This window comes from Anas platyrhynchos, chromosome 4 (assembly GCF_047663525.1).
Source record: "Anas platyrhynchos isolate ZD024472 breed Pekin duck chromosome 4, IASCAAS_PekinDuck_T2T, whole genome shotgun sequence".
In the NCBI taxonomy this organism is placed as follows: domain Eukaryota; kingdom Metazoa; phylum Chordata; class Aves; order Anseriformes; family Anatidae; genus Anas; species Anas platyrhynchos.
Genome location: NC_092590.1, coordinates 14,946,860 through 14,974,765, shown reverse-complemented (window position 1 = coordinate 14,974,765; position 27,906 = coordinate 14,946,860). Strand labels below are relative to the sequence as shown.

The 27,906-nt window shown below is 44.2% G+C and overlaps 4 protein-coding genes across 9 annotated transcripts in view; 2 read left to right on the top strand and 2 right to left on the bottom strand.

Annotated features, from left to right (window-relative positions):
• The first annotated feature begins 1,051 nt into the window (after positions 1-1,051).
• LOC101796809 (probable E3 ubiquitin-protein ligase HERC3) lies at positions 1,052-22,927 on the top strand. 3 transcript variants are annotated; one of them, XM_038178627.2, is made up of 23 exons: positions 1,052-1,330; positions 1,935-2,067; positions 2,770-2,846; positions 3,398-3,619; positions 4,388-4,479; positions 5,115-5,245; positions 6,025-6,170; positions 6,493-6,569; positions 6,893-6,990; positions 7,467-7,526; positions 8,087-8,189; positions 11,600-11,783; positions 12,126-12,310; positions 13,814-13,909; positions 15,011-15,142; positions 15,231-15,347; positions 17,983-18,123; positions 18,213-18,379; positions 19,466-19,532; positions 19,745-19,818; positions 20,444-20,630; positions 21,013-21,112; positions 21,731-22,927. In XM_038178627.2, the coding sequence occupies exons 1-23, from the start codon at positions 1,237-1,239 to the stop codon at positions 21,943-21,945; spliced, it is 2,898 nt and encodes a 965-aa protein (XP_038034555.2). In that variant the 5' UTR covers positions 1,052-1,236; the 3' UTR covers positions 21,946-22,927. The 3 variants fall into 3 exon arrangements, with proteins under 3 accessions (XP_038034555.2, XP_071893152.1, XP_071893153.1); XM_072037051.1 differs by lacking the exon at positions 15,011-15,142 and having other exon boundaries at positions 21,731-22,082; XM_072037052.1 differs by lacking the exon at positions 1,935-2,067 and having other exon boundaries at positions 1,154-1,330.
• Positions 16,739-17,982, bottom strand: PYURF (PIGY upstream open reading frame). The gene is made up of 2 exons (XM_038178628.2): positions 17,717-17,982; positions 16,739-17,620 (listed from the first exon to the last, which is right to left on the bottom strand). The coding sequence occupies exons 1-2, from the start codon at positions 17,863-17,865 to the stop codon at positions 17,461-17,463; spliced, it is 309 nt and encodes a 102-aa protein (XP_038034556.2). The 5' UTR covers positions 17,866-17,982; the 3' UTR covers positions 16,739-17,460.
• Positions 17,226-17,456, bottom strand: PIGY (phosphatidylinositol glycan anchor biosynthesis class Y). Its single transcript, XM_005019568.6, has one exon. The coding sequence runs from the start codon at positions 17,454-17,456 to the stop codon at positions 17,226-17,228; it is 231 nt and encodes a 76-aa protein (XP_005019625.1).
• Positions 22,928-26,532: 3,605 nt separating the features above from the next.
• The window catches only part of LOC101794869 (probable E3 ubiquitin-protein ligase HERC3), a 36,832-nt gene continuing 35,458 nt past the window's right edge, over positions 26,533-27,906 (top strand). For 3 of the 4 annotated variants that reach the window (XR_003496737.3, XM_027455804.3, XM_027455805.3), the window contains exon 1: positions 26,533-26,663. The gene's annotated coding sequence lies outside the window, so the exon portion shown is untranslated. Of the gene's footprint in view, positions 26,664-27,219; positions 27,262-27,906 lie in introns of all 4 variants that reach the window. The other variant, XM_038177815.2, reaches the window with a different exon arrangement.

Here is a 27,906-nt window from a genome sequence, read left to right as displayed (position 1 = left end):
GCCTCTGCTTGGAGCACCTTTCTTCCCTTGGGAGGACTCGTTAGCTCATGCTTTGGTGCAGAGGGACCTCTAGTGTCCATTTGCAGCCCATACTTTGGCCTCACAGGCCATAGCTTGCTATTTCATTGTCAAAAGACCTTCCTATGTATCACAGAAAGAGATGAGGTCCCTGTAGTGTTGCAGGCAACAGGCTAGGAAGACAAGTGCTGTTTGCTCCCCTGTGGGCAAAAGGCAAACCCAACTGTGGGACTGCTTCTGCTCAAGGACCCAGGGGTACTTGTACGATGGGGAACTGCGGTGTGTACCCTGAGTGACTTTCACCTTCATGGATGTAGCTCTGAAAGGAAAGAAAGAGCTTTAGTGACTGTTCTGTTCATATCCTCCCCTCAAGTCTCTACATTCCTGTGCCTTTGTCTGGAGCTCCTTTGCTCTCTTTGGAGGACAGATGAGCTCATCTGTTGGTGCACAGGGACTTGACTGTGCTTTTGCGGCTCGTGCTTTGGTGTCCCAAGCCTCACAGCACTGCTCTGGTTAATGCTGAGTGCTGCAGGACCTGGGCTGGGCCCTGCCCTGGACAGCATTGCCCCAGCCCTGTCAAAGGGCTGTGTTCTCCGTCTCCACCCTGTTGTTATTTTTCACCACATTGACTTTCTGTGCCTTTTTGTTCACTCCATTCTGCTTCATTTAAATGTATCACATTAAACACTTCTGTTGTCTCAGTATTTTTTTTTTTCTGCAGCATTTCACTCAACGCCAGTAAGAATCTGTAAAATCACGTCCCTAGTGCTACTTTCACAGCACGCCTTACCCTGCTATCCTCCCAGCTGTGCTCAGCATTCAGCAGCATGATTTTTTTTAAGCATTTAGTTCATCTGTTAAAGGTATTGGGTATAAAGATGCTCTTATGTCTTTCCATGCATCTGATCCCTAACACGGGCGTCATTTATCGCACAAGGCGGTCACGTAGCCCTGCGTGTGCTCTCCTTTAGAGGCAGGGGGGGAGATTTAGCAGACATCAGCAGAGGACATGTGAGAATGGAAAGCCTTTCGAGCGCAGATCCCCGTTTCCCAGCTCAGCACCTCCAGGCGGCAGCATCCTGGCTGCTGGGGCTCCCGGCTTTCGTTTTCGCTTTCGCTTTCGTTTCCCGAAAGCTGAGGCTGGCTGGGGCGGGGAGCAGGGATAAAGGAGCTGCCTGGGGCTCAGCCTAGCGGTAGCGGGCTGCTTGCTGGCACGGTATGGCCGGGAGAAGGACAAAGCAGCGGCAGCGGCGGCGGCAGCTGGCCGGGAAGCAGAAGCGCAGCGCAAAGCAGAAGCCGGCGGCAGCGGGAGGTGCTGGGGGGGGACCCGGCGGCGTACCGGGGGTGGGGGGACAGGGACCCTGCCAGGAGCCAGGGGACAGGGAGGAGACGGGGGTGATGGGGAGAGATGCCCCTGCCTGGCTGCATGCTGTTGGTTGAGCTGGGGAGGTGAGAAGGGTGGGCGGTGGGATGGCCGAGGTGTGAATTTTGCTGCTTGCAAAACATCTGGCTTCGAGGCAACCTGTGCCTAAGCGTGTGATGGATCTAGGGCAGTCAGATAACTCAGCAAGTGCCTTTTTTTTTTTCCCTTGGATACTCTCCACGGCTGTGCAAAAGTATCCGTGTGCTTCTGCTGGCGTGTCAGGGATTGTATTCAGAGCCTGTATCTGAGAGATGGAGAGGTGTCTTCCAGTGACAGCCAGGGGAGTGGCTGGAGGACAACAAAGTAGTGCATAGGACACTGAAGCCCCAAGTGACATGAGAAATTATTGCCTATGCTTGTTGCTCTTCTTCCCAAGGAGCAGAAACTCTCAGTGAAAGCAGTAGCACACGGAGATACTGGGGGAGGAGCAGAGATGGTTGAGGTGCCTGCTTCCTTGGTGTGACTGCCATGCCTGTCTTTATCTGTGCTGTAGAACAAGTGCAGCTGCAGAGAAAGGAGAAGGCGACATGTCCAAACTGCGATGAAACACATACACCCCTTTTCTCCTGTGATGGGAAGCTTTCCAAAAACTGGGCTGCATCTTCAGATGACTGCTTTAAGCCAAGGTAAGAAGCTTCCTCAGGGTGAAAGTATGCATTGCAATGGTTATAGAACATGGCCTCCTTTTCCTAAAGGTAACAGTCAAGAAACTTAGGCATGCTCTTACTGCAAAAATGAAACAAGAATACTTGCATTTCTAAAACTCAGAACTTTCTCTCTTTTTTTTTTTTTTTTTTTTTTTTTTTTTTTTTTTTTTTAACCAGCAAGAAATGCTCTGATCTCGAGGGTAACACTAAGATCTGAGCTGTTTGAGATACTGACAGTACAGGTTCCTCTCAGAACTCAGTAAGGATAAATAGATACACCAGTTTGCAAATGACAGGTGAACTACACGTGGTTTAGGAAAGCTGTGTGTGAAAGACCCAGGCCCACCTAAACCTCACCACCTTCTGGTTAATCTGTGAGGGTGACCAGCATCTACAAATGAAATAGCAGGATATCATTTATGGAATTTGCTCTTAACTTGCCCAGGGATGAGACTGATTCTCTTTCAGCTTCCTCTGTCACGAACCACAATCAAATCAGTTAGTGCAGCTGAAGGAGGCTTGTATAAGAGCAGGGTGAATCAACTGAGAGACGACCGATATTTTTCTATATAAGTACTGCTAAACATCCTAGGTCGTGGTGAGCAGAGGATCCTCCTCCTTTTACTTAGTCTCATGGCACAGCATCTGTTCTGATTTGGTATTTTTTCCTTATCTTCGTAGGCTGGTGAAAGAACTGGGAAACCAAGAAGTTGTTCAAATAACCTGCGGGGACCATCACGCCATGGCACTGTGCAGAGGTAGTCTCTTTTATGCACACCTCTTCTCCAAATGGGAGTCCCATTTGACAGGCTCGCTCAGAAGGGAGACCTTGAACCGTGTGCAGTAGTTAGTGACACCACCAGCGAGTAATGAGCAGTGGATAGGGGACACAAACTGCTCTCTGTCAGCACTGCCCTTCCTCCCCAGCTCTCGGGGACCTGCAGATCTGTCCTTCCCCAATTCCTCAGCACTGCCCCTCCTCAAAGGTGCGTTGTGGAGAGCAGACGTGGCTGCCCCGCCCTATGCTCACCAGACCTGCACATTTTTACGTTTGAGCTCTTTGGTTCATAAAAGTATGGCAATAGAGGCAACACCCTGCTTTTGCTCTTGCTGCATTGAGTCACACAGGCACTGCCCTGAAGGGGGCAGAAGCAGACAGGGAGATTTGGCTGCTGCTGCTGCTGCTGTACTCCTAGCGCTTAGGAGCCAGATCTCTGAAACCAGCACTGATTCTCACTCCCATTCCCAGAGTACAAAGACTCAAGGGAAGCATGACACAGAGCTGTTTTCTTTTGTTGCACGTGTGAAGGAGGTGAGCTCTTTACCTGGGGCCAGAACACCCGTGGACAGCTTGGAGTGGGGAGACAAGTGACACTCACCTCCACACCGCAGCTGGTGAAAGGACTAAAGGGCATCCCACTTGCTCAAATTGCTGCTGGAGGAGCTCACAGCGTTGCTGTGTCACTCTCTGGAGCCGTGTACTCCTGGGGAAAGAACAACTTTGGACAGCTGGGACTTGGACACACAGAAGGTAAGAAAATAAAGCAGTTTGAGAGCAAAGCAATAGAAAGGTATTTTCCTGCTCAGTGAACTTTCTGCACACACAGGAATTGTTCTAGAGTGCCAAATCTCTTTGGAACAGCAGTGGGTGGTAGGGACTTTGGAAGTGAGTATATCTAGATAAGTTTTTTCTTTTGAAGCTATTGCATCCTGACCAGAAAATGCATGAAGGGTCAAGGGATTTAGGTGTTAGATATCTACAGATCATTTTGTCATCATTTTATGTGGCCAAGTGGGTAGCCTGGGCTCCTAAAACCATATGTCTCTTTCCAGGCAATCTTTCATGAAAGAGATTCGTTTTATACCTCTTTGCCTTCTTTAATTTTCTGTGAAAATAAGGTGAGAAAATAATTGAAGTGACCCACTGTCTTCAAACTTGGAAGGCAAGAGCAGAGTTGCCTTAGCCAGAAAGAACCTGAAGTTGTTGAATATGTTCAACTCCTTGAAAATCAGATGTTTTGAGGCCAAGTACCTTTTGTCCAACAAACCTGAAAGCGTTGCATTTTGTTTCAGACCTAGTGTAACTGAACAGAGAAAAAACTATGAACCAGACAGAACATTATGAGAAAGAGAACGTTATAGTGGAGGGTAGAAAAAAAACCTTGAAACCAAGTCACAAATATATGAATTGCTGTAAGATAGGACTGTAAAATGAAAAAAAAAAAAAAAGTATTTTCTAAATCTTTATTTCTACACTCCAGTATGCTTTCACTTTATCTATGCTCTATTTTCTTTCCAGACAAGGACTACCCATCATACATCGAAGCATTAGAGCACTGGAAGACTGTATTTATCTCATGTGGGGCAGATCATACTGCAGTTCTCTCCAAGGTGAGTCTGAAATTGAAACTCAGCACCTGAGAAATGCTGGGAGAAAAGATGCACTGTTAAAACTCAACACAGAGAAATTGGAATGGCAACGCTTGCTTCCATCAGACTCTGGATATGAATGATCCCGAAGGCAGACTAACTGTGGTAGTGGGAAAATTGGCCTTTGCTCAGATTCATATCATCTGCATAAACAGGGAGAGAGATGGTGAATGATAATCCTGGGGCAAAGAGAAGCTGTTCAATACTTCATACTTTTTAAACACACTTTTTTTTTATATATATATATATATATATATATATATATATATATATATAGCATACTGTGAGTAAATGAGAGCAATAGGTCATTCGCTAGGTTTAACTCATACAATAAAATTCTTAAACAACAGGGAGTTATTCTCAGGAGGGTTTGTTTTTTTTTTCTTTTTTTCTTTTTTTTCCAGGAGTTAAAGGATTTGGGCATAAAAACAGCATCAGATTAGGCTTGATGAGAAGTGAACTGTGTTTCAATGAGGGATGTTTTGAGAAAAGGTCCATAATGCATATTGTGTCTTGCTGGGTCTCTCTCTTGATGGTGACCATCTGAATGCTGTTAATAATGCAGAGATCCTGTTGTTTGTTTCTTCATCTTCAAGGATGGCTTGGTGTGCACGTTTGGAGCAGGAGGGGCTGGCCAGCTTGGCCACAACTCCACCCGGAATGAACTAACACCTCGTGTAGTGGCTGAGCTGTGGGGAGCAAAAGTTTCGCAGGTTGCCTGTGGAAGGTAGGAAAGTACCTTAATAAAATGTCTTTTGAGGTCTGAGTTTTAGGGAAATCACTGAACCACAGCAGGGATGAAAGTCACCAATATGTTCAAATCCCTGTATGTTCAGCTCTCTCAGGGATCTTCCTGATCAGGCCACCCTTCTGCCAAAAACCCTGTGAAATCAGAACCCTCAGCAAGTGTCAAGCAGGGGGAGAGGGCTGCAAAAACCAGCAGGAGTCCTTGGCTCTTGCTCTTCCAAGAAATGAAGGATGTGCTGGGTTCCAAAGGACAGAAGACTGTCAAAAGGCTAAGTCAGAAAAGTCATTGAGTTCCAATCTAATTCAAAAGACTGGGTGGAACCTTAGAAAGAACCAAGAAATGGTGAAAATGACCCGGTTTCATTCTGCCTTTCTGGAACTGGGACAGAAAAAGTCTCCCGTTGAATTTCCTGGGTTTTGAATCAGACTCAGCAGTGTGGAAATTGCACTTGGAAAAAATGGAAGGAATTTAGCAAGGCATAACACTTATTTATTTATTTATTTATTTATTTTAATGCAGGGTAAACCATAAACATTCAGGGATAGTATAGGAAATTTGAGTCTGTATTTTTTTACTTTTTTACTATGTTTATAGAAGGAAAGGGTCCTATGGCTTCAGTTAAAGGGACTCTATGGCTGGACTGTTATGACTTCTAAAGACAAGCCTCAGCTATCCCCTCTGAAAACATTTTTGTAAATTGTACTCTAACTAGTTCAGAGGTATTAACTTATTCTGACCATTTTTCTTTTTCTGAACAGACAGCACACCCTGGTCTATGTCCCCTCCTTGGACAAAGTCTATTTATTTGGTTCTGATGAAGGACAGCCGGGAAATGAGAGAACAGCTAATCAGTTGATACCACTTCCCATCAATTCACCAGTGGATAATGGAAAATCCTGTCAGGGTAATGAACACTGCAGATGTGTACAAACTGTATTAATTTGTTCAGTTCAGTTTGATTTCTTGATTTCCAGTTTACACTAGAAAGCTAATGGCTTCTAGTTGCTTAGACTGTTATCTCATGCTTGCTCGATAGTCCCAAACACAGTCTAGCAATGTGTAAATCTATTTGCTATTTGATTTATCACCATGAGTAATGGCCTCAAGGAATCAACTTTTAGATAGTCAGCTGCTGTCTTTTTTTTTAATATGCCACCTCTGTGCACTGAACTCTATGTAACAATGACTGTTTTCAACTGTTTGAAAACCTTTTTATTCTTTCACAGAAAACAATACCTCACAAAAGGTGATTGAAACTACATCAGAAGAAAATGAGAGTATTGTGCTTTGTTTGAAGGAAAGGGTATGTACATATTTGTTTACAGCTTTTTTTTACAGTAGTTTTACCATTGTTCACAATACTGTTGGAAGCTTTTGATTTTTCTATTCTGCTTTTAATGCTCCAACTAAAGATAAGTCTCTTTGCAGTTCTTTTCATGCCTACATCAGAAACAGACTTGTATTGCAATTATATTTCTGTTCTATGTTTTCTGCATCTGGGTCACTCTGGATGACCATTAATTTATTTATATTTAGGCTGAGATGTTCTTGTAGTGATTGACTTGAAAAAAAGAATCACATCTGCTATACCTTAAATTTCATCACATATTCATGCATTCCATACAGAATTCCTATCCTTTGAATGGAATTGCAACTCTGAAGGAGAATGAAGTGGATGCATGGATTTCTAATTCCCGTCCAAAACGCTGGGAAACTATAAAAAAGTAAGTCAGAATGCTGGTGTTGATTTTTTTTTTTCCCTACATATAATTTTCCCTAAAAATTACTATTCTTTGAAGACTGTTATAGGAACTGATGTTGGAGAATTTAGCTGAGGGCCATATCTTGTACCAGAAATTCTTACTTCATTTTTTCATAGGAAAAACATGTGTTCATAAGCAACAGCCCCTTGATAACCCTTTTGAAAGAACAGAACAGATGTACTGCCTGGTTTTGGAAGCCAGTCCTTCTCGTTGCAATAATTGGTTGTTAAATTGGTGAAGAGCTGACAAAGTTAAACCAGTCTAGAGACTGAGTAAAAGCTCTCAATATAGTGTTGTTAAGATTTTTTATGTGGTTATGTGGAGATACACTTGTACACATGGCTTTTGTTCTTTCAGAATTAAATAAGGAAGTTGCTACTTTTGTTCAAAGGATTGTTTTTTTTCTTTGCTTTTTTTTTTTTTTTTCCCTTACTCAGGAATATCAGACTGATCTTTTCATCTGAGGCTTGCATCAATGGAAGCTTCCTGGAGAAGGGGTAATGTGTGCTGACATAGACATAAAAAATATTTGCTTAACATAAACTGATCACAAAGTGTTATTTTAAGCTATGTATGTAGAGAAGAATAGTTGCATCTGAATTTGCAAGAAGCAAGTCTGCATTTTCAAGGAAAAGCCTGAACTAAAATTATTTTTTATCCTGTAGTTCCTACCAAAATTTGCTGTAGAAGCTGATATTCTAGCAGACCATCCCATAGTGACAATTGATGGATGATTTTAATCTTGTGAGGCAATATTACAGCTCCCACTTTATTACAGTCCATAACAGCTCCTCCCAGCACTGAAGTGCAATTCATTTTTGGGTGAAATACAAGCAAGCCTGTTATTAACAGTTATTAACAGTGCATCACTAGACAAGATGGGAATGACAGAATATCAATGAGGACACACCACAGTGAGAATATTTTTATAAAACAGGTGAAGCTGTACTCGCTGGAGTTGGGGCTTAATTCTAAGTATTTTCTGATGTTAGGGTGCTTCACTGTTCAGTCAGTAACAAAAAACAGCTCATTTGATTTTTTTTTTCCTTTGTGACAGAGACACACATTTCAAAACTTCCAAAGAAATTTCAGGTGTAGACATGAGAGCAGTGCAATGCTTTTATAAGAAGATCAGCAACAAGACATCACTCTACCAGGAGGTAAGAATTTGATGTAAGAATTCTCACTACACGGACACCAAGGAGCTCTAGGTCTGACTGCTATTTTCCCCAGAGGTTTAGGTTTTCCCAGTCTTTCACAAACAAAGCAAATGCAGGACAGAGGTGTTCTGCAGCAGAGTGGGGGATCAGGGCATGCAAGGCATTTCTCACATGCACCGATTAGAGAATAAGGGGCAATGGCAACAAGTCCTGGTCTGGCGCAGCAGGCTCGTCCCCTTAGGAACTTCCCACCTTCTCAGGTGCCCCTGCACAATAGGTGTGAAGCTTTGCAGGTCGATCTGAGCAACACTGGGGAATGCGGTACATCTGGCTTGGATGTGACACAAACATCACCTGCATTAAAATAGATCCCACCAAGACAAAAAGACAGGTCACTGTTGTGGGAGACTCCCTTCTGAAGAGAACAGAAGGCCCAAAGTGCAGACAGATCTGCTTCATAGGGAGGTCTGCTGCCTCCCCAGGGCCCGGATTAGGGATGTGAAGAGAAAGCTTCTTGCCCTGGTTTGACCCTCAGACTATTAGCTGTCAGTTATTTTTCACGTACGCAGAGATGAAGCTTCAAGACCAAGTCTGAGGACAATCAAAAGAGATTTCAGGGCCTTGTGACATAGTTTTTGAGAGGTCAGGAGTACAGGTGGTGTTTTCCCCTCTCTCCAGTTGCAGGAATTGATGAGTTGAGGAATAGGAAAAGTCAGCGAATCAGTATCTGGCTCCAAGCCTGGTGTCACCAGCAGAACTTTGGAATTTTTGACCATCAGTCATTTTACAAGACACCTGGCCTGCTGGCACTGGATGGTGTTCACCTGTCTCTAAGGGGAAAAAAGGATCTTTGCTCAGGAATTAGCAGGGCTCACTGATAAGGCTTTAAATTAGATTTGAAAGGGGAAGGGGATAAAACCAGGCTTGACAGAGACAAGCCTAGGGGTGATATGACAATGGTTAAAGAACAGTGTGCTAGCAAGGTCCATTGGTCTACCACCCCTGTTGAGGTAGGGGATGGAGAACCATGTGGTACCAAAGGCACGAGGGATATTGGCAGGTTAGAAATCACAAAAGGAAGAAGTGGTGGGGTAGCCCCATATGTTAGGAAGCATTTGGGTTGTCTTGAGATTAATAACGGTGATGACAGGATTGAACGTTTATGACTGAGAATCAGAGGGAAGGCCAATGAGGCAGATGTCCTGGTGGGCGTCTGTTATAGAGTGCCTAACTAGGCCAAAGAAGCAGACGAATTATCTACAAACAGCTGGGAGAAGTTTTGTAATTGCTAGCCTTTGTTCTCATGGGGGACTTCAACTTATCAGATGTCTGCTGGAAATACAACCCAGCACAGAGGAAACAGTTTAGGAGGTTTCTAGAGTGTGTGGAAGATAACTTCCTGACGGAGCTATTGAGTGAGCCAGCTAGGGACAGTGCCCGCTGGACCTTTTGCTACTGATAAGAGATGAGGAAAGGCTGAGGTACTTAATGCCTTCTTTGCCTAAGTCTTTAGCAGCAAGATCAGTTGTTCTTCAGGTATTCAGCCCCCTGAGCTGGTAGATAGGGATGTGGAGCAGAATGAAGCCCTCATAATCCATGAGGAAGTGGTTAGCAACCTGCTAGTCCACTTAGATCTATGCAAGCATATGAGGCCAGATGGGATCCACCTGAAGGTACTGAAGGAGCAGGTGGGAGTGTTCACCAAGCTGCTTTCCATCATTTATTAGTGGTCCTGGCTATCAGGGGAGGTCCCAGCTGACTGGAGGTCAGCAAATAGGATGCCCGTTTACAAGAAGGGCTGGAAGGAAGATCTGGGAAACTACAGGCCTGTCAGTCTGAGTTCAGTGCTAAGGGAGCTCACTGAGCAGGTTATCTTGAGTGTTATCTCACAGCACTTAGAGGACAGCCAGGTGATCATGCTGACTGGCATGGGTTTATCAAAGGCTGAGGAACCTGATCTCCTATGACAAGGTGATGCGCTCAGTGGATGAGGGAAAGGCTGTGGATGTGGTCTAGCTACACTTTGGTAAGGCTTATGATACTGTTTCATGCAGCATTCTCCTGAAGAAGCTGGCAGCTCAAGGCCTGGACTGGTGTACGCTTTGTTGGGTTAAAAACTGACTGTATGTCTGGGCCCAAGAGTCATGGTGAATGGAGTTAAATCCAGTTGGAGGCAGGTCACTAGTGGAGTCCCTCAGGCCTCGGTATTGGGGCCACTTTTCTTCAATATCTTTATCAATGATCTGGATGAGGGGATTGAGTGCACCCTCAGTAAGTTTGTTGACAACACCAAGTTAGGCATGAGTGTTGATCTGCTCAAGGGTAGGAAAACTCTGCAGAGAACTCTGGATAGGCTGGGTTGATGGCATCAGGCCAGCTGTATGAGGTTCAACAAGGCCAACAGCATCCTGGCTTGTATCAGAAATAGTGTGGCCTGCAAGACCAGGGAAGATATTGCCTCCCCTCCCCTCCCTGTACTTGGTTCTGGGCTGCACCTTGAAAACTGTGTTCAGTTTTGGGCCTCTTGCTACAAGAAAGACATTGTAGTGCTGTAGTGTGCCCAAACAAGGGCAACAAAGCAGGTGAAGGGTCTAGAGAAGTCTTATGACTTGTTCTGAGTGGCTGAGGGAGCTGGGGTTGTACAGCTTGAAGAGAAGGCTCAGGGGAGACCTTATTGTACTTTACAATTACCTCAAATGAGGTTGTAGCAAGGTGAGGGTTGGTCTCTTCTCCCAAGCATCAAGTGATACAATGAGGGGAAATAGCCTCAATTGTGCCAGTGGAGGTTTAGGTTGGATATTAGGAGAAATTTCTTTACCGGAAGGGTTGTGTGGCATTGGAATGTGCTGTCCAGGGAAGTGGTTGAGTCACCATCCCTGGAGGTCTTCAAGAAGCCTTAGATTTAGACCTTAGTAGCATAGTTTAGTGGTGGGCTTTAGGACTAGGTTAAAGGTTGGACTAGATGATGTTAGGGGTCTTTTCCAACCTGAATGGAAAAAAAAAAATCCAACCTTTCAGGAAGCTTCTTGAAGAGTTTGTTTGTTGTCCCTGCTGAAGCTGAATCATGGAGAGGTGAAGTTTTATGAAAGTCTTCATGCAGGGAATAAGCCCTTTTACAAAAAGCTGCCGGGCTTCCCAATGAAGAGAAATGATGGCAGAATTACCCCAGAAAGAAGTTGTCTGTCTTCTATTGGGGGAAATAAGTGGATGAATGAGTTACCCAAAATCAATCAGAAAACTGACTAATTCAGGAATTGAATTTAAAGGTAGTATCCTAGACCTAGTGTGTGAAGGAAGATTTGTGAATGAAACGAATTCTGTGCTAACCTAAATCATAGATTACTTTGGCATAACCCAATTGCATTTTTAATCCCTTTTTTTTCTTTTTCTTTTTTTTTATTATTCTGAAGGTGCAAAATGGAATTGTGAATTTGCTGTCGTCATTGTCTTCATCTCCCATCTCACCAGAAAATTTCAGAGTCTACTTGATTTTGCCTTTTCTTCTTCAGGGAGATGATGACAGCTCTTACCGTTCTCTCCAGCTGTTAGCAAAAGCCATTCTGAGGCTCCAGAAGAAGGACCGGAAAGCTCTTGGTAGGGTTTGAAGTTGATGGAATTGAATGATTAAATGTTTGGTCATTTTGGGCTATGGAACAAGAGATAATATTGTTGATGTAATTTGTTCCAGAGTTCAGCCTGGAAAAAATGCTTTTGGTAGAAACACAAATATGGGGACTACTACAGAAAAAGCAGGCACAAGAAAAACAGTGTTTTTCAATCTGAGGTTTACTAATTTTGTACTATGAAATTAAGCATTTTGTTTTGTTCAGTTGATAAGAAGGGAAAATGCAACTTAATCCAAAAAAAAAAAAAAAAAGGTAGTTATTTGCATGTTACCTGTGGTGGGTATCTTACTAGCTGTTGTTTTATTTACAGAATGCCTGTGGTCAAATCTAGACACATTATCTTTCAAGAATCTGGTCCGTATATATCAGAAGCTTTCGCAGAACACAATGTCTCGATTTTTCAGATATATTTTCAACAGTCCATTATATCTCTTTGGACACCAGACTCCCATTGAACTGCATGAGGCTTTGCAAATACTGCATATTCTTTACCAGGTGAGAAAGTGTTTGGATCCAGATTAGACAGGATGCATCAGTATGATTTAGAATATTTCAATCATTTTTCTTTGTTGAATTTTCGGTGTTTCCTTCTTATGAGGAAACATGGTGCTTTGACATTCCTTTAGGAATCTTTTTAGCATGTCTTTGAAGGAGTTGAGTTGTCCCACTACCTACCTATTACTGTCACGCTACCTACCCCAAATCATGCTCTTGAGCAGTGCCTGGCTGACTGTAGAAATGAACCATGGTTGAGGTTGGAAGGGACCTCTGAAGATCATCTAGTCCGAAGCCCCTGCCAAACATGATCACCTAGAGCACAAATGAAGAACTGAAGCATGTTATAGCCTCAAGGTGGGAGGGAATGCTTTCAGTGAGGACTGCATGCCTTGATGCATGTCAAGCTATGGATGTAGCTATGGTGGTTTTACCATGCTATGCAGTTGAACACCACAACAGCTCTCTGACTTTCCCTCCTGAAAGAAAAAAGGGGAGAAATACGATGGAAAGGGCTCTAGGGTTGAGATAAGGATGGGCAGATCACCCACCAATTATCATCATGGGCAATGCGGAGGGGCCCTTTTGGAGGCAGCTGAAACTGGCTCTTATCTGACATAGGGCAGCTTCTGGGCTCCTCACAGAGGCCACCCCTGCATCCCCCTGCTACCAAGCCCTTGCCATGTAAAAGCAGCACAGCGGTGCCTGGTAGTGAGATCCCTCACCCCAGTAACTGCTCACAGCATTTAAATGATGGCCCACCTATTTGGCACAGCATGGCTGTCACAGCAATACTGTAGGATGCTTTAAGAGCCTGTTACTTTAGAAGTTTTCTGAAACAGAATAATTATAACGTGTTTAGCTGCATGTGAATAAGGGGAAGAGAGGGGACAATATCTGTATTCTTCTCAAAAAAACATCGTTTCTCTTGCTGAGATTTTCAAAGTTTAGGAAAGGGGAAAGTTCAAGCATGCACTCAGTGTGAATCAGAGAACTGATAAACTTGGTTCAGAATTCAGTATCCTTTTGGCTGAGAATGCAGGCTTGGACCTCTAAGATTATCCTCTTAAATCTATTCACCGGATAAAACTCAGAAGTGCAGGAGGGTACTCCTCAGTAAGCGGTGACATCGTTTGCAGCTTTACATGGTCACCTTCCCTCCCAAAATCACATCTTTGTCAGGCAACAAATATGCAAGTGAGTGAGCAACTTCAGATTCTCTTGCAACATGACAGACAAAGTGACAAAAATACCTTTCATGTTGCAATCTTGGTAACGAGTCTTTGTTGTAAATGAAAATCATGTTCCTGCAAGTTTTTACATGGTTTTCTGTGACTTGCCGCTGTTGAGTGCTTCTATAGTGTTGTAGTGTTTCTATACTTCCATTTCTGTGCCGGGTCTCAGAGCTATTTCTGCTGAGAGTCCTGTTTCTTCTTAGTCCTGTCCTGCTTACAGATGCATAGCTCAGCAGTTCTGCCTTTCATATTGTGTCTATCAATGCAGGTGAACACCAGGACTGGCTTCAGACTAGAAGAAGACAACTTCTACGTGCCCGAAGCGAAAAGGATTGTCACAAATTTATTCAACAGGAGACATGAAGTAAGTATAAAATCTTAGAGCAGCACAAAACACTTACTCTGCTGTTTTGTAAATCAATATATATGGAAGTCAACTCTAAACTCTACCCAAGTGACAGTGCACTTTCCCACTCCTCTGGCTGTCCTAAATCATGCAAGCCATTTACAGTCTCAATATTTCAGCAACTACAATAGTACCTTTCCTTTGATGACTCCCTGGTTCAGAGGGTTCAGAGAGTCAGGGCTGTTCCCAACAGCTTAGATCTGTTTGCTTCAAACTGGTGGTGAGTATGAAATAGGAGTGTGAAGGATGGTTGCTATGCTGCTTGTATACTTCTAGATTTTATGATATTTAATTAACAGAATTATTGTGAGATCTCTTTAAACTTTTATGGAGAAACCCTATTGAGCACTTCCATTTACTTACATCTAAAAACAGTGTTAATAATATTAAAATCTGTGAAACGGTTCACTTCTTCACTTTTAATAACAATATGTCTAACTTGGGTGTCCAGGACATTTTTACTATTTTTACAAGGTCCAGGGGGACCTTGATAGGCTTGAGAGGTGGGTGTGTGTGAACTTCATGAGGTTCAACAAGGCCAAGTGCAAGGTCCTGTACCTAGGCCAGGGTAACCCCAAGCACAAATACAGGCTGGAAGAATGGACTGAGAGCAGCCCTGAGGAGAAGGGCCTGGGGATGCTGGTTGATGAGAAGCTTGATGCGAGCTGGCAATGTGAGCTTGCAGCCCAGAAAGGAAGCCCAAGGAATAAACTTACCGTTTTATTCCTGGGATACTGTAATGCATGTCTGCCTACACAGACAGTTCTGCAAAAATTCAGATGCCTCCTTATCAGTTTCCCATTCATGCTAGTGGTTAGAAGCCACTTTTATGAAGCGTGCCTCTCTGTTGGTATAGTGTTCATGTACAAAGTACGTACATGTTGGTACATGTACAGGTATGTTGGTATAGTGTTCATATTCTGTTGGTATAGTGGTCATGTACACACCAAAGGCCTTTTTCAGAAATAGATGATGGCAGTTCAATCTCTACGCGTACCCCCGAACTCTGATCTTGCGAGTAAAAAAAATCATCATGTCTTCTCTTCTTTGTGATTTCAGGTGATGTTTCGTAGGGACATATTTCAGAGTACTCTAGAGATGCTGACCAAATATCCATGCATCTTTGACATGCACGACAAGATCCAGGTTCATTATTTAGATTGTGACAGTCTGTACGCATGTGGCGAGTTTGTAAGTGTGACCAATTTATGTATTTATTTTTTACAATTTAGAAGAGAGAAACACACTTCTAATGAATGGTTATGTAATTCTTCAACAGCCAGGCTTTATTTGCAAGATACCCTTTCTTTTATGTGTCAGACGAGAACACCTTCTGCATGACATACGGTCTCGTTTAATTACAGCACGAGAGGATGAATTCAAGATGAAGTTACAAGTAAGATATCAAAATATGTTGTTTTGTTAGCTCTAAATGTATTACTGCACTGTTCTGAAGTATTATAAGGAAGTTCCACTGGGGATGTAAAGTAAATCAGGAAGGTGGTATTTTACATTCCTGTTCCAGATAGCCATTAGGCTTTCTGGGCATAATTTAAATCCAAGTGGCAGTGCTATTTCCTGTGAAGCTGCTTTGGGATAATATAATAGGATTGCTCAGGAAACTGGTAATTGGCAAAGTTCATCACTATTACTGCTACAATGATTTTGAAGACTCTAGGCTAGTTTTCTTCAATACTAGCCCTGCCCTGCAAAAGCAGTTAGCTGGCTGACGTGGGATCCAAGCACCTGCCCCGAGCTGAGGACCATGTGCCTGTGTTCTGTCACCAACACAAGGGCTGTCAGTCTGGTACTGCACCTAGGCATTATCTGATTCTGTTTCTTCCCAGGTGAGACTTCTTGCTGGCCAAAGCTGTCAAAGCTTTTCCTTCCTATACATTTAGGAAAAGATTCACAAATAGCCTCTAGAGCTCCTCTTCCTTCCCCCTGCTTAGTAAATCAGCTAAAATAGGAACTTCTTACACTGAAAATAAGGCTTGTGCTCTGTACTATCCTCTAGATGAGCCTCTCTCCACTGATCATAGAAGGAGCCCCAGCAAGTTCCCAGATGTTTGCTAGTCAGCCTTCAAATACACCTCTTCTGCACGCTGCCTTTCATACTGTAGATCACACCATTATTTGCACAGCAGCTACTTGGTCGATTTGATCGATTGATTAGTGTCTCATCAGCAGACACTACTGTCTATAGACACTACTACTAAGATCTGCAACACTTACAACTTTGTGCTGCATTTCTGAAATGTTCAGCAGGTAAAGGACATTCTGTCACTCCACTCTCTAGTCTTACTGTAAACGGGAACAGGGAAGGTTGAAGTATTTAGCAGAAGTATCTTCTGTTTGCTCTCTACTGAAGATGCTGAGGAAGAGATTGTATTAAGGGGAAAGATACCCTACATACGTATGTAGTATTTGTAGCTGCTGACTTGGCTACCAAATCCTGGGCTCAGTAAGCTGTTTTTCCTCCAGCCTGGCAGGAGACATTTCTTTAATTAAGCTGACCCAGCATGGCTATCAAACGTGTGCACTCAGACACACTTAACAAATGCAATAAGGACATACATCTCTGACACAGACACTGAAATATGTTGTAGGTGATTCTGCATAACAAAACCCCTAGATGCACAAATATACCTTTTTTGGGCAGCAAGCAATGCTTTTGTTTGCCCATTTTTTTCTTACAAAATAAAAATACATAAACAAAAGCAAGCAATTGCTGGATGTACAGTCATGGCTGTCATCCCAAGTAAATTTTTTCATTTAACTCAGAGCTTGTTATTAAACATCAGCCTAGTTTATTTTATGTTCTTCTGACAGTGGAACAAATACATTTCAATACACACATCACTTCAAGACATATGAACAAAATTACAGCTTCATGACTCAAAGAGAGACTCATACCGCCACATTGTCATTGCTTATTATCTAAGATGTTATTTCAATCTGCGTGCAGTCTTTTCTAACAAAGATAACTGCCACCTATAAGATTTTCAGTAGTACCATTAGAAACAGAGAACGTTCTTGAAGAGATATGCTAGAAAGAGTTAATGCTTCTTGTTAGTCTTCCTCTCTATGTTCCTTAGCAGTAATTAAGTAATGGGCTTGCTGCAGCAGACTTTATACAGTTCCAGATACCACTAGGAAAAGTGACAGTCACTAGTGCCAGCTGGGAACTCTCTCAAATCAACCGCAGCGCCCTGTGAAATTAAACTGTGTTGCTCTAGAGAAGCACGGGGGGTGGGTTAGCAAACGCACTGCACTAGTTGTGCCTAAAAAGCTTAATCCCCATCCAGGTCCACAGGTGGAAGAACACATAAACTGGTATTGTAATGGGAAGGAGGAGGCTGTAGAAACACAAGCTGTTGGTGCTGGTGCAGCCCTGCGGGAAGGTCTCGTCCACCGCGGCGGCGTAGAACAGGCCTGCTAGGGACAGGAGCGGGACGAGGACGGTCAGCGTGGGCAGGGAGGGCAGCACGCCACCTCCTGCCATCGCTTCACTGCTGGGGCCCGGCGGGCCCTGAGGTCTCCTTCACGGCCTCAGCCTGCTTCTGCGTTCTCCTGGCCGCCTCCGGGATCATGTTGGGGATGCCATCGATGACGGGGTAGGCGATGCCCAGCTCCTCGTTGACGAGCTCGTTAGCTGACTCGTCGTACCTGGGCGGCCAAGAACGAGAAAAACAACAATAATTCCAAGCGAGAGGCGAATAACTTAGCTTTGCCCTTCAGCACCCGCTCGGCCCCCCCGCTCACCTCAGCGGCCGCTTGGAGAGCGGGCACACCAAGAAGCGCAGCAGGGAGGGCTCCAGCCCCGGCCCCTGCCCTCCGCCCTGCCCGCCCGCCCCGCGGCTCCCCGCCGCCCGCCTCAGCGCCGCCACGGCCCCGCGCCCTGCCCGCAACATGGCGGCCGCGCCGCGGTGCTGAGGCGGGAGGCGCCGGGCTGCGCGGCGGGCAGGGCGCGATGGGTTCCGGGCGGCGGTCGGCTCCTCTCCTCACAGGGCTCTCCCCGCGGCCCGCAGGTGGTGTTCGTGGGCGAGGAGGGGCAGGATTTCGATGGGCTGTCCCGGGAGCTCTTCACCGTCGCCGCCAGGGCTTTCAGCGACCCCCAGAGCGGCGCCTTCCGCCACTACCCCTCCCGGCTGCTCTGGTTCCCCGCTCAGGTAAGGCGGCGCAGCGGCCCCGCTGCGAGGGAAATGGGCTTTAGGAAAGACAAAGTTAGGATTTCTTCTGCTTTTTTTTTTTTAACTAGGTGCCAAGCCACGATGACACTTTTGTCCTGATCGGGATCCTGTGTGGGATGGCTTTGTATAACCAGTGCCACGTGTCCTTCCCCTTCCCCACCGCGCTCTTCAAGAAGATGTTGGACATCGCGCCCACCCTGGAGGATCTGAAGGAGCTGATGCCAGCAGTCGGCAGGTACAAGCTAAGAGTGTCCTAAGCTGGGAGATGCCTAAGGGATTTCCTAATTTGTGGTGAAACTACAGTTCAGGCAGCTCTCCTGGTTTGGTGATGTGCACAGAAATCATGAAAGCAGTGTTAGGTACGCCTGCGGCAATGATATTTGCCATTGCCGGGCTGCTACAAAACACAGTGTTTCCAAGGAGGCTCCTTGGCCAGGAGTACAGCTATCAAACAGCTGCTGGCATCACCAAAACAAAAAAAGTCAAGTCCTGGAAGTTGGAAGGAGTAGGGATGCCACTCCACGTGAGCTTAAGTCCATGCTAGCAATACATGGTTCATAAATACTTCAAGCTGTACTTTGGACTTGAAATAACAACTTTATTTATTTATTTAATTAATTATTTATTACTAATTTCTACGATGATTTTAAAGCAGGCAGTGATGAGCGCAGTATTAACCTATGCTGCAGTCACGTCAAATGTGAAAACCAAGGTGCAGGGTTCCCACATACTGAGAAAGGAGATAACAGGCTGATACTGCAGGAAGAGGTGCTGCTGCCACCAGCATCAAGCTCCTAGGTACCTGAAGCCTGGCTTACACACAAGTGCTATCAACAGTTGATAGGAACCATTTCCCTAGTGCCGGTGACTGTGTCAATGTGCAGAAAAGCCCTCAGTGTACTGCGGGTTTCCAGCAATGCTTGGAGAGACACTGTTCTATAAAGCAGTTCTCCCAGATCATCCCACCGATGCACACGTAATTCCTTACTAGATGGTCTTTGGAAGGATAAAGCTGTGATCTGAGCCCACTTGCCACTGGAATTGTTCTCTGTAAAATCCCTGCAGAGCATGGAGATGGTCTTGCTTGGAATCCTTTGCAATCAAGGCATTTGCCCTTAAGTCATGGCAATTGTAGAACCCAAGTGTATAAATCAATTTAGGGCCACATTATGAAGGTTCTGTGTGAGTACAAGGACTCTGTATGCATGTGCATTTAAATACTGCTTGTCAAAGGATGCTTTTCAGCAGAATCTGAGCGTGTGACGAATCATCTTAATGTCTCTTCTCTATTTTTCTTTTCTTTTTTTTTTTTTCTTGAAAGGAATCTTCAGAGTATTTTGAATGAAGAATCTGAGGATAAGCTTGAGAGCCAGGACATGACCTTCGTGGTAAGATGCCACTGTGTCATTTAGATGTGCCGAGCATGCAACTGAGGCAAGACAGTATCCCACTGCAAATGATACAAAAACTTGTCTGTAAACACAAAGTAGCGAGACTGCTGGGTCAAGCCCTGCAGAAAGAAAGAGTAACAGATATAGCTCACATACGCCTATTACATATATCAGAAATAAGGCATCCAATATTTTCCTTTTCTGTGCAGATACCGGGAGAAGGAGGTTCCGTGGTTAAGCTTAAAGAAAATGGTACCAACATCCCTGTCACTAAGCAAAACAGGTCAGTTTTATTTTTCTTATCCTGTTATCTCTTATGAGTATACAAAATGTCGTATCTATACTCATCCCCACATATTCCTTGAAAATACTGAGCATCAACATTGTGCTGTTCATCTCAGTCCAATAACTTGTTTGCTTTCAGTTCTTGCTCTTTATGCTGTATGTGTGCCAGACATCAGCAGTTTAGGGATCCCTGGTCATCCTGATGTTGGCATATGCAGGGATACCTGGTCTTTTCAGGGAAGTTCCTAACAAATATGTAAAATGTCCCTGAACAACATTTTCAGGGAAATACAGGCAACTTGTTTGGGAGATCAGGTACACCTCTGTAAGATTTTTTTAATGAGCAAAATATTCCCTGCTTAGTTATTTGTACGAAACGTATCTTGTACGTGATGGAAGAGGAGCAATCTGTCAATGAGGATTTGTGTTAATATTAACCTCAGCACAGAGGACACAGAGCAAGTCTATGGCCTGAGTTATGCAGGTGACTGCTTTCAGTAAAGAGTTTTGAAAGTAAAGCAGGTCAAACAGAGTAAAGAAAAAGGAAACAAAAAGTTCTATGTATTTCTCTTTTTCAAAAGTCACATCTTGTGTTACTTGTTTGAATCAAAATATTTTTGCAGGAAGGAATTTGTTGACTTATACGTGAATTACGTATTCAATGAATCAGTGCGGAAGCCATTTGAGGACTTTATGCAAGGTTTTTTAAAAGGCTGTCCAGCTAGAAGCTGGAAGATGTTTCTTCTCCCTGTTGAGCTCCAAGTTCTTCTCCTGGGACACACAACATATGACTGGCGTCTGCTGCAAAAGGTATTGGATACAAGCAGAGGGGCTTTCTGCTGGTTTGCACAAGGAGGTTTGCTGAGCAAAACCTCCTTCAGTCCTGTTCTCTTATTGAATGTGTAGGTCAGGAACACAAACATAGTAGCTCAAGGGACTCTTTTAATCATTTGTAACATTGGTTTGAGTCCGTTTCTAATCCACGCTAGGTACAAGAAAATAGGGGGATAAAAATTAAATTGTAGCTCAAGGATTGTCATATGGATCTTCAAAAGACAAATGAACAAGCAGATTCCAGTCAAGAGGATTTGAACATCTATGAACAGGATTATAAAATTTATCAGATAAACTGTTGTTGCTTTAAATAAAAATGGAAATAACAAAGCCAGTTTTATTTTTATCTCTTTAACAGAATGTGATATACAGAAACTATCAAGAGTCACATCAAACCATCAAGAATTTTTGGACTGTGTTTTTCAGGCTCCCAGAAGAAAAAAAGAAAAAGTTTCTTGGTAATATTCAGACATTCTAAACTTTCCTATAGCCCTTTTCTCTCTCTCTCTCACAAGACACATCTAGACGTTTGTGTGTGAAAAATACTGTAGATCCAAACTGCTTTTCAGCATGCTTTTCCCCCCATTTTCTAGTGAATGCCACAAAGGATTAATGCTAAGAATAATACAGACACAGGTCTGACCCTTCTCACCTCCCTTGAAGCTTGCTTAAAGGCATCTGACACCCTCGAATCTTGCAATTACCTTACCCCTTACTTTTGTGGATATCAGTTGTTGGTCAGAGGCCCCAACTTGCATGCTGACACAAGCAGTTTAGCTTTCTCAAAGGAAGCTACCTCATCCTTTTAAGAGGTAGAAGATCAAACCTAGCCTGGGTTTTCTCGTCCACAAAGCCTATATAAGTTAAAGTAGAAGATGGTTTATAATTATTACAAATCAGCAAGAGAATTTATTATAATTGGGTACAAATTGAGCAACACAAAACAATTAGCTTATGGAAATAGTTATATATTTACACTGATTTTCCTTCATATGTTTTTCATCCACAGATGACGTTTTCTTGTTTGTTTGTTTTTAATTTGCTAACTTGCCTTTGTTCCATCCCCCTTTGTTTAGCTTTTTTGTCAGGATCTGATCGAATCCCTGCCTTTGGACTGGAATATTTAGAATTTACCATTGAAGATCCTAGATGGGAAAATCCAGATAATTTTCTTCCTCACGTTAGTACCTGCAGCTACATTCTCTACCTCCCCAGGTACAGCAGTAAAGAAATACTAAAGAAACAGTTCCTCTGTGCCATAGAGTATAATGAAGGTTTTGCCTTGCAGTGACTTTTGGTCAGGAGCATGTTAAAGCACAAACAGGAAAGCAAGTCTTTGATTCACGTGTAATATTTTTCCTCTTGGTAACTGATTTACTGCTTTCTAGCCTGACTTTTTTTTTTTTTTACTGTACTTCATAAACACTTGACTGTTTGTTTTGACTAAGGTATATTGATTATATACTTGATGGTTAGATTATAAAGTTAGTAAAGAAAAGAACACTGTTTAACATGCTTGCAAGAAGCAAGTTGGTAAATGAGTATATTTACATGTATGTTCATCCTAATTGCGCTGTAGTGGTCTTCTTTAGTTGGTTGAGCTTTCAACAACAGGGTTTCTGTGATTTGTACATTACCAAACACACAGCGTACGCTAAAGTCATTGTCACAAGAGGAGGACAGGGTAACATCTTAATTTGTGTTAGTCAAGGATGCCCTTGGAGAGCAACCAGCCCTAAGGAGACCTGATCCATTAAGTTGTGAATTGAAGGAGCAATCTGTACGTAGCTGAATATGGCCTTTTACTTATCTGAGAGAAGTTCTTAGGAGGAGGATTTGATCATTCCTAGACTTGGTCAGCATTGTAAAGCATTAATTTGTAAATTAATTGTTGTTTGTAATTAATGTAATTAATTTGTAAAGCATTAATTAGTTTGTTGTGTTGCTTTACATCTTCTAAGGAGATGGCTGGCAATTAAAACAGAATTTTACGCCTGCAGACCGTTGTGAATATGAGGCTTGTAGGACTGTTGGAAGCTCATTGCCAAAACTGTTTAACACTGGCAGGATATTGGCAATGTCAGGCAGGAAGTAAAGGCAGAATGTGTATTTTCTCTATATGTTTTGCTTTATGTAAAAAAAATAATAATTGAGGGATAGCAGTCATGATTTTTCTGCCGTCCTTTTTCCTTTGGTGTAAGTGTGTCAGTAGATGTACATATGTAAAGAAGTTTTTACTGTGCTAAATTAAACGATGATTGGTTAAATTTTCATACCTGTGGTTCTGTTTTTCCTCTGTTATGTGGCTGCCCATGCATGACAATGTATATCTGTTTTCTGTCCTCATTCATATACACAAGGCCTGCATCAGAGGAGTCAAAGGCTATATAGGTGTGTTTCAAACATGCATTGCATACACTGAACAAGTCGAAGTCTTGTACATTTGGTGCAGAATATACTTTATATGAATGTAAAAATCTAGAGCGAGAAGATGACAAATTGTTACCGCCTCCTCTGCCTTGATTTCGTGTTGTGCATTACACACAGTGCCCCTCTCCAGAGCTGGATGAATTTTAATGATGAATAAACTACTCCCGAGGTGCAGAAATGAATGTTACAACCTCTGTCGCTGGAAGGTTGTCCATTAAGACTTGGGGAACTATCCTGTTGCAGCCTGCCTGACTCACTGATGTGTTTGGTGGCGATGGGTACCATGGTAGCTCTGCTAGTTGGAAGCATTTGATACAACTCACAGTGCAAGGACAGGTCACCCCTGGAAATGTGTCATTTGAAGACACATGGAAAGTGTACAGGGACCACAGAGAAACTCTTTTTTTTTTTTTTTTTTTTTAATACTACTTCTCAGCAGACAGTTCAAATGACATTGCCCCTTCCCCTCGCTTTCCTTTGCTTTCCTTTATGCTTTCCTAAGCCTCTGTTACATCTTGGAAATCTGGAGTGATCTTTTGTACTCTGCAAGTGCACAAAAGATGTATTGTTTGGATTTCCAAATAACCCATCAGAGATTAAACAATAATAGGCTTATTTAGAGCCCGAAGGAATTTCCTTATCATGTATAGTCACCATCCCTGGAAGTCTTCAAAAGACATTTAGATGTAGAGCTTAGGGATATGGTTTAGTGGGGACTGTTAGTGTTAGGTTAGAGGTTGGACTCGATGATCTTGAGGTCTCTTCCAACCTAGAAATTCTGTGATTCTGTGATTCTGTATGATGCAACAACACATGGGAGATGAAATCCCAGAATAACTTCCAAGGCTATTTTGATTTATCTTTAAATAAGCCCTGCTTTTATAAAAAATAAATAAATAAGTAAATAAATAAATTTAGAAAGACCTTTCAAAGAAGCCGAGTAGAGCACTGTCATATTCTGAAATGACTTCGAGCTCCAAGCTGTGTCTACATTTTTTCAAACAGTGCTTATTATAAAATATGCAAAGAAATACGATGTGAGTGAGCCTGATACCCAGCTATGAGTTTAGGAGGCTTTACACAGGTATCAAACGTATATTGAACCTGCAGCAGGATTTTTTTAGACTGTTCTTCTGATCCTGAACGTCACCTGTAGAGATGTGCCAGAGCTCTGTAGAGCAGCTGATGCAGTCAGCGTGGATCTGGGATGACTTGGACACCTGGGCAGCTTGTAAGCTATGAGAAGCAAAGTGGGTAGCCTTGGTGAAGAGTGTTAAAGATGCCTTCATGCTGGATTTGCTGCAGAGCAGACACCATGCAGAAATGCCACTTCCACAGGGGCTAGCAATACCTCACCTTGGCTCGTGGCAGCCAGCATAGGCAGCCATCCCTGGCTAATCCTCTGAGCTCCTCTGAAAAAAGTCTCTTTCCCGACACAGAAAGGGCTGAAGAGAAAAAATACGGAAGGGTTCATTGCTTCCAGAGCAACACAGAGACTAATGGCCACACAGAGGGATTTTTCCCCTCACCAGCCCGTAGAGAGATGTAGATCCCCCCTTTGCCTCTCTGATTCCACTTGAAAAACAACAGGTGAGGTAAGTTCATGGTGCAATCAAACCTGAGCCAGCATGAAGAAATGAATCTTGGGAGTAGCCTCCAGAGGGAGCTGTGCTCAGTAAAGTGGGTGGAACCAATTTACTTTGGTGTTTTTACTATTTTACACGTTTATGAAAGACCAGCCTTGAAAGTTCTCTGTGAACTCTAAATGTAGACAACTAGCAACAGGTTTGAGCAACAGATTCCTGCCCCCCTTGGACAAATTACGGGCTTAATTTCCTCTTTTATATTATTATTATTATTATTATTATTATTATTAATAATTTATTTGATGTCTTCCCCTCCTTGATTGATCAGAGACAAACAGAGGAAAATGAGTGTAAAGGGACTTTTTACAGATATCTCCAAATGACAAAAGAAATAAAAACAAATGAAACAAACATTTTTTCCTCTACGCTTACTTATTCTAGAAGCTACTTGTAACACAGTAAGTAGAAGCCATTATGTCATAGGTACAATTGTACAATAGCAAGTAACTTTTTTCATGCTCAACAGGCATGACCCATGCAAATACAGAAGGCGTATTTGTATCTGATAAGTGACAGAGCGCATGCTAAGTATATAAACACTGGCATTTTGTGTCTCATGCATCCTTGCAAAGATCTTTACATGATTTGCTCAAATACGGACTGTCATTTTGAAAAATGAGAAAGAAGACCTACAGAGAGTGGAAGCAAGGACAGATAGCCTGGGAGGGATGCAGAGACACTGTCTGAGCAGCCAGGGCTCAGGTTAGGAAAGCCAAGGCCCTTTGAGAATTAAATTTGGCCAGGCACATCAAGGGCAACACGAAAGGTTTCTATAGGTATATTGGTGATAAAAGGAAGACTAGAGAAATTGTGGGCCCTCTTCGGAAGAAAGCGGGAGACCTAGTCACTGGGGATATGAAGAAAGCTGAGGTACTTAATGACTATTTTGCCTCAGTCATCACTGACAAGAGTTTGAGCCACGTGGCCCAGGCCCCAGGAGGCAAAGGCCAGGACTGGAAGAATGAAAAACTGCCCACTGTGGGAGAATATCAAGTTCAAGACCAGCCAAAGAACCTGAAGTTGCACAGGTCCATGGGATCTGATGAGGTGCATCTGCAGGTCCTGAGGGAACTGGCAGATGTGGTTGCTAAGCCCCTGTCCATCGTATGTGAGAAGCGGTGGCCATCCAGTGAAATTTGCAGTGGCTGGAAAAGGGGAAACATACCCCCCCTTTTTAAAAAGGGAAAAAAGCAAGACCTGGAGGACTACAGGCCAGTCAGTCACACCTCTGTACTTGGCAAGATCATGGAGCAGATCCTCCTGGAAACCAGGCTAAGGCACATGGAAAATAAGGAGGTGAGTGGTGACAGCCAACATGGCTTCACTGAGGGCAGATCATTCCTGACAAACCTGGTGGCTTTCTATGACAGGGTTACAGCACTGGTGGGTAGCGGAAGAGCAACTGACACCATCTACCGGGACTTGCACAAAGCCTCTGACACTGCCCCCTGTGATATCCTTGTCTCCAAGTTGGAGAGAGATGGATTTGATGGATGGACCACTTGGTGGGTGAGGATTTGGCTGGGTGCCTGCACTCAAAGAGCTGCGGTTCAATGGCTCAGTGTCCAGGTGGAGATCAGTGGTGCTCCTCAGGGGATCAGTTTTGGGACCAGTGCTGTTTAGCACCTCAGTTGGCGACAGGGACAGCGGGCTCAAGCGCACCCTCAGCACATTTACTGCTGACACCAAGCTGCGTGGCGCAGCCGACACACTGCAGGGAAAGGATGAGACCTGGACAGCCTTCAGAGGAGGGCCTGGGCAACCCCCTCAGGCTTCACCAAGGCTCGAAGAGAGCCCAGAGACACCGTGCCAACCCCACCCCCAGGCCGGGGCCCTGCCGCCCCGCCCGCCATAGGCGGCCCCGCGCCGCCCCTGCAAGGGGCCGGACTTCCGCGGGGCCGCGGCGGCAGCGGCGGGGCTGGGGCTGGGGCAGGTGAGCGGCCGGGGGGGGGGACCCTCGGGGCCCGGCCCCAGCGGAGGGGAGGGCGGCCGGGCAGGGCTGGGGACCCCCGGTTTAGCTCGTCGGGGGTCGCAGCTCGGGGTCGGTGAGCAGCGGGGGGAGCAGCGCTGCGGGGCTGCTGGGGGAGGGAGCCGCCATCCGTGCCAGCTGGGGCTTATTATAGCCGGGCTTATTATAGCCGAGGTCTCCCCATGGCAGCGCTTCTCCTGGAAATACACCCGTGCCGTGTCCCCTCGGCTCTTGCTGTGCTGTGCACATCCTTCATCGAGCCGGGCTGGGCTGTTCCGGGAGCGGGGATGCCGGGAGCCTGCCCTCCGCCCTGCTTTTTTTTGGGGGGGGGAGGCTGCAAGCGAGCGGCTCTGCTGCACTGCATCCCTTCGGGTCTCCAAAAATGAATACAGAGCAGTGAAGGGCAGGAGAGGTGCAGGGGTTGGCTCTTCATCCGGTTTTAAAATGCCCTAACTGATGCATTTTAAAGACCTTTCCCTAAGGGCTTGCCCTATAAAAAAAGCCGTGTTTTTATCCGTAGCACGTATCCAGCTGAGCACTAGGAATAACGTTGCAAACTCAGGTAAGTGAATATGAATTTTATCTATTTTTGCGTGTATACGTGCACGTCACCCTTACAGCCTCCTCGCCATCGAAGCCTTTTATATCCTCCTTTTAGTATCAGGAGGACGCACAGAAGGAGTTTGCAGTGTAGGATGGCTATTTTGTTCTTCCGCCGATGCCAGAGGAATAAACGCCGTGACCAGGATGGGAAACGAAGCGTGAATCTTTGTTCAGAGCTCCGTGTGTCAGGACGCAGCTCCTGCTCGAACACCCCACGCATTAAGGCTGGAAGCCCCATTGCAAGATGTGGTGGGGTGGCAGCGCAGGGCATGACAGCACGCTAAAACAATGCTGGTTTTAGAGATGGGTTATGCTTTCTGAATAAATCAGGTGAAAACACGGCCATTGGGAAATAGCTGTGTCTGTGTGCTCGCATGGAAAGGGGCTCTGTTGGTTTGCACTCTTTGAGTGGAAAGTGCTGCCCGGAATAATAGGGCTGCACACAGATTTATCAGCAAAACGTTCGGAGGGTGGGACTCCAGAGGACATATTTTTAGAACTAATCAAAAATCCATTTAAGGACAGATTTTTTAGAGTTCGTGGCACGCCTCGTTGTCTGCTCTAGGGGTTGTTAGGCTTTAGGTGCTTCAGAAAATCTGACAGC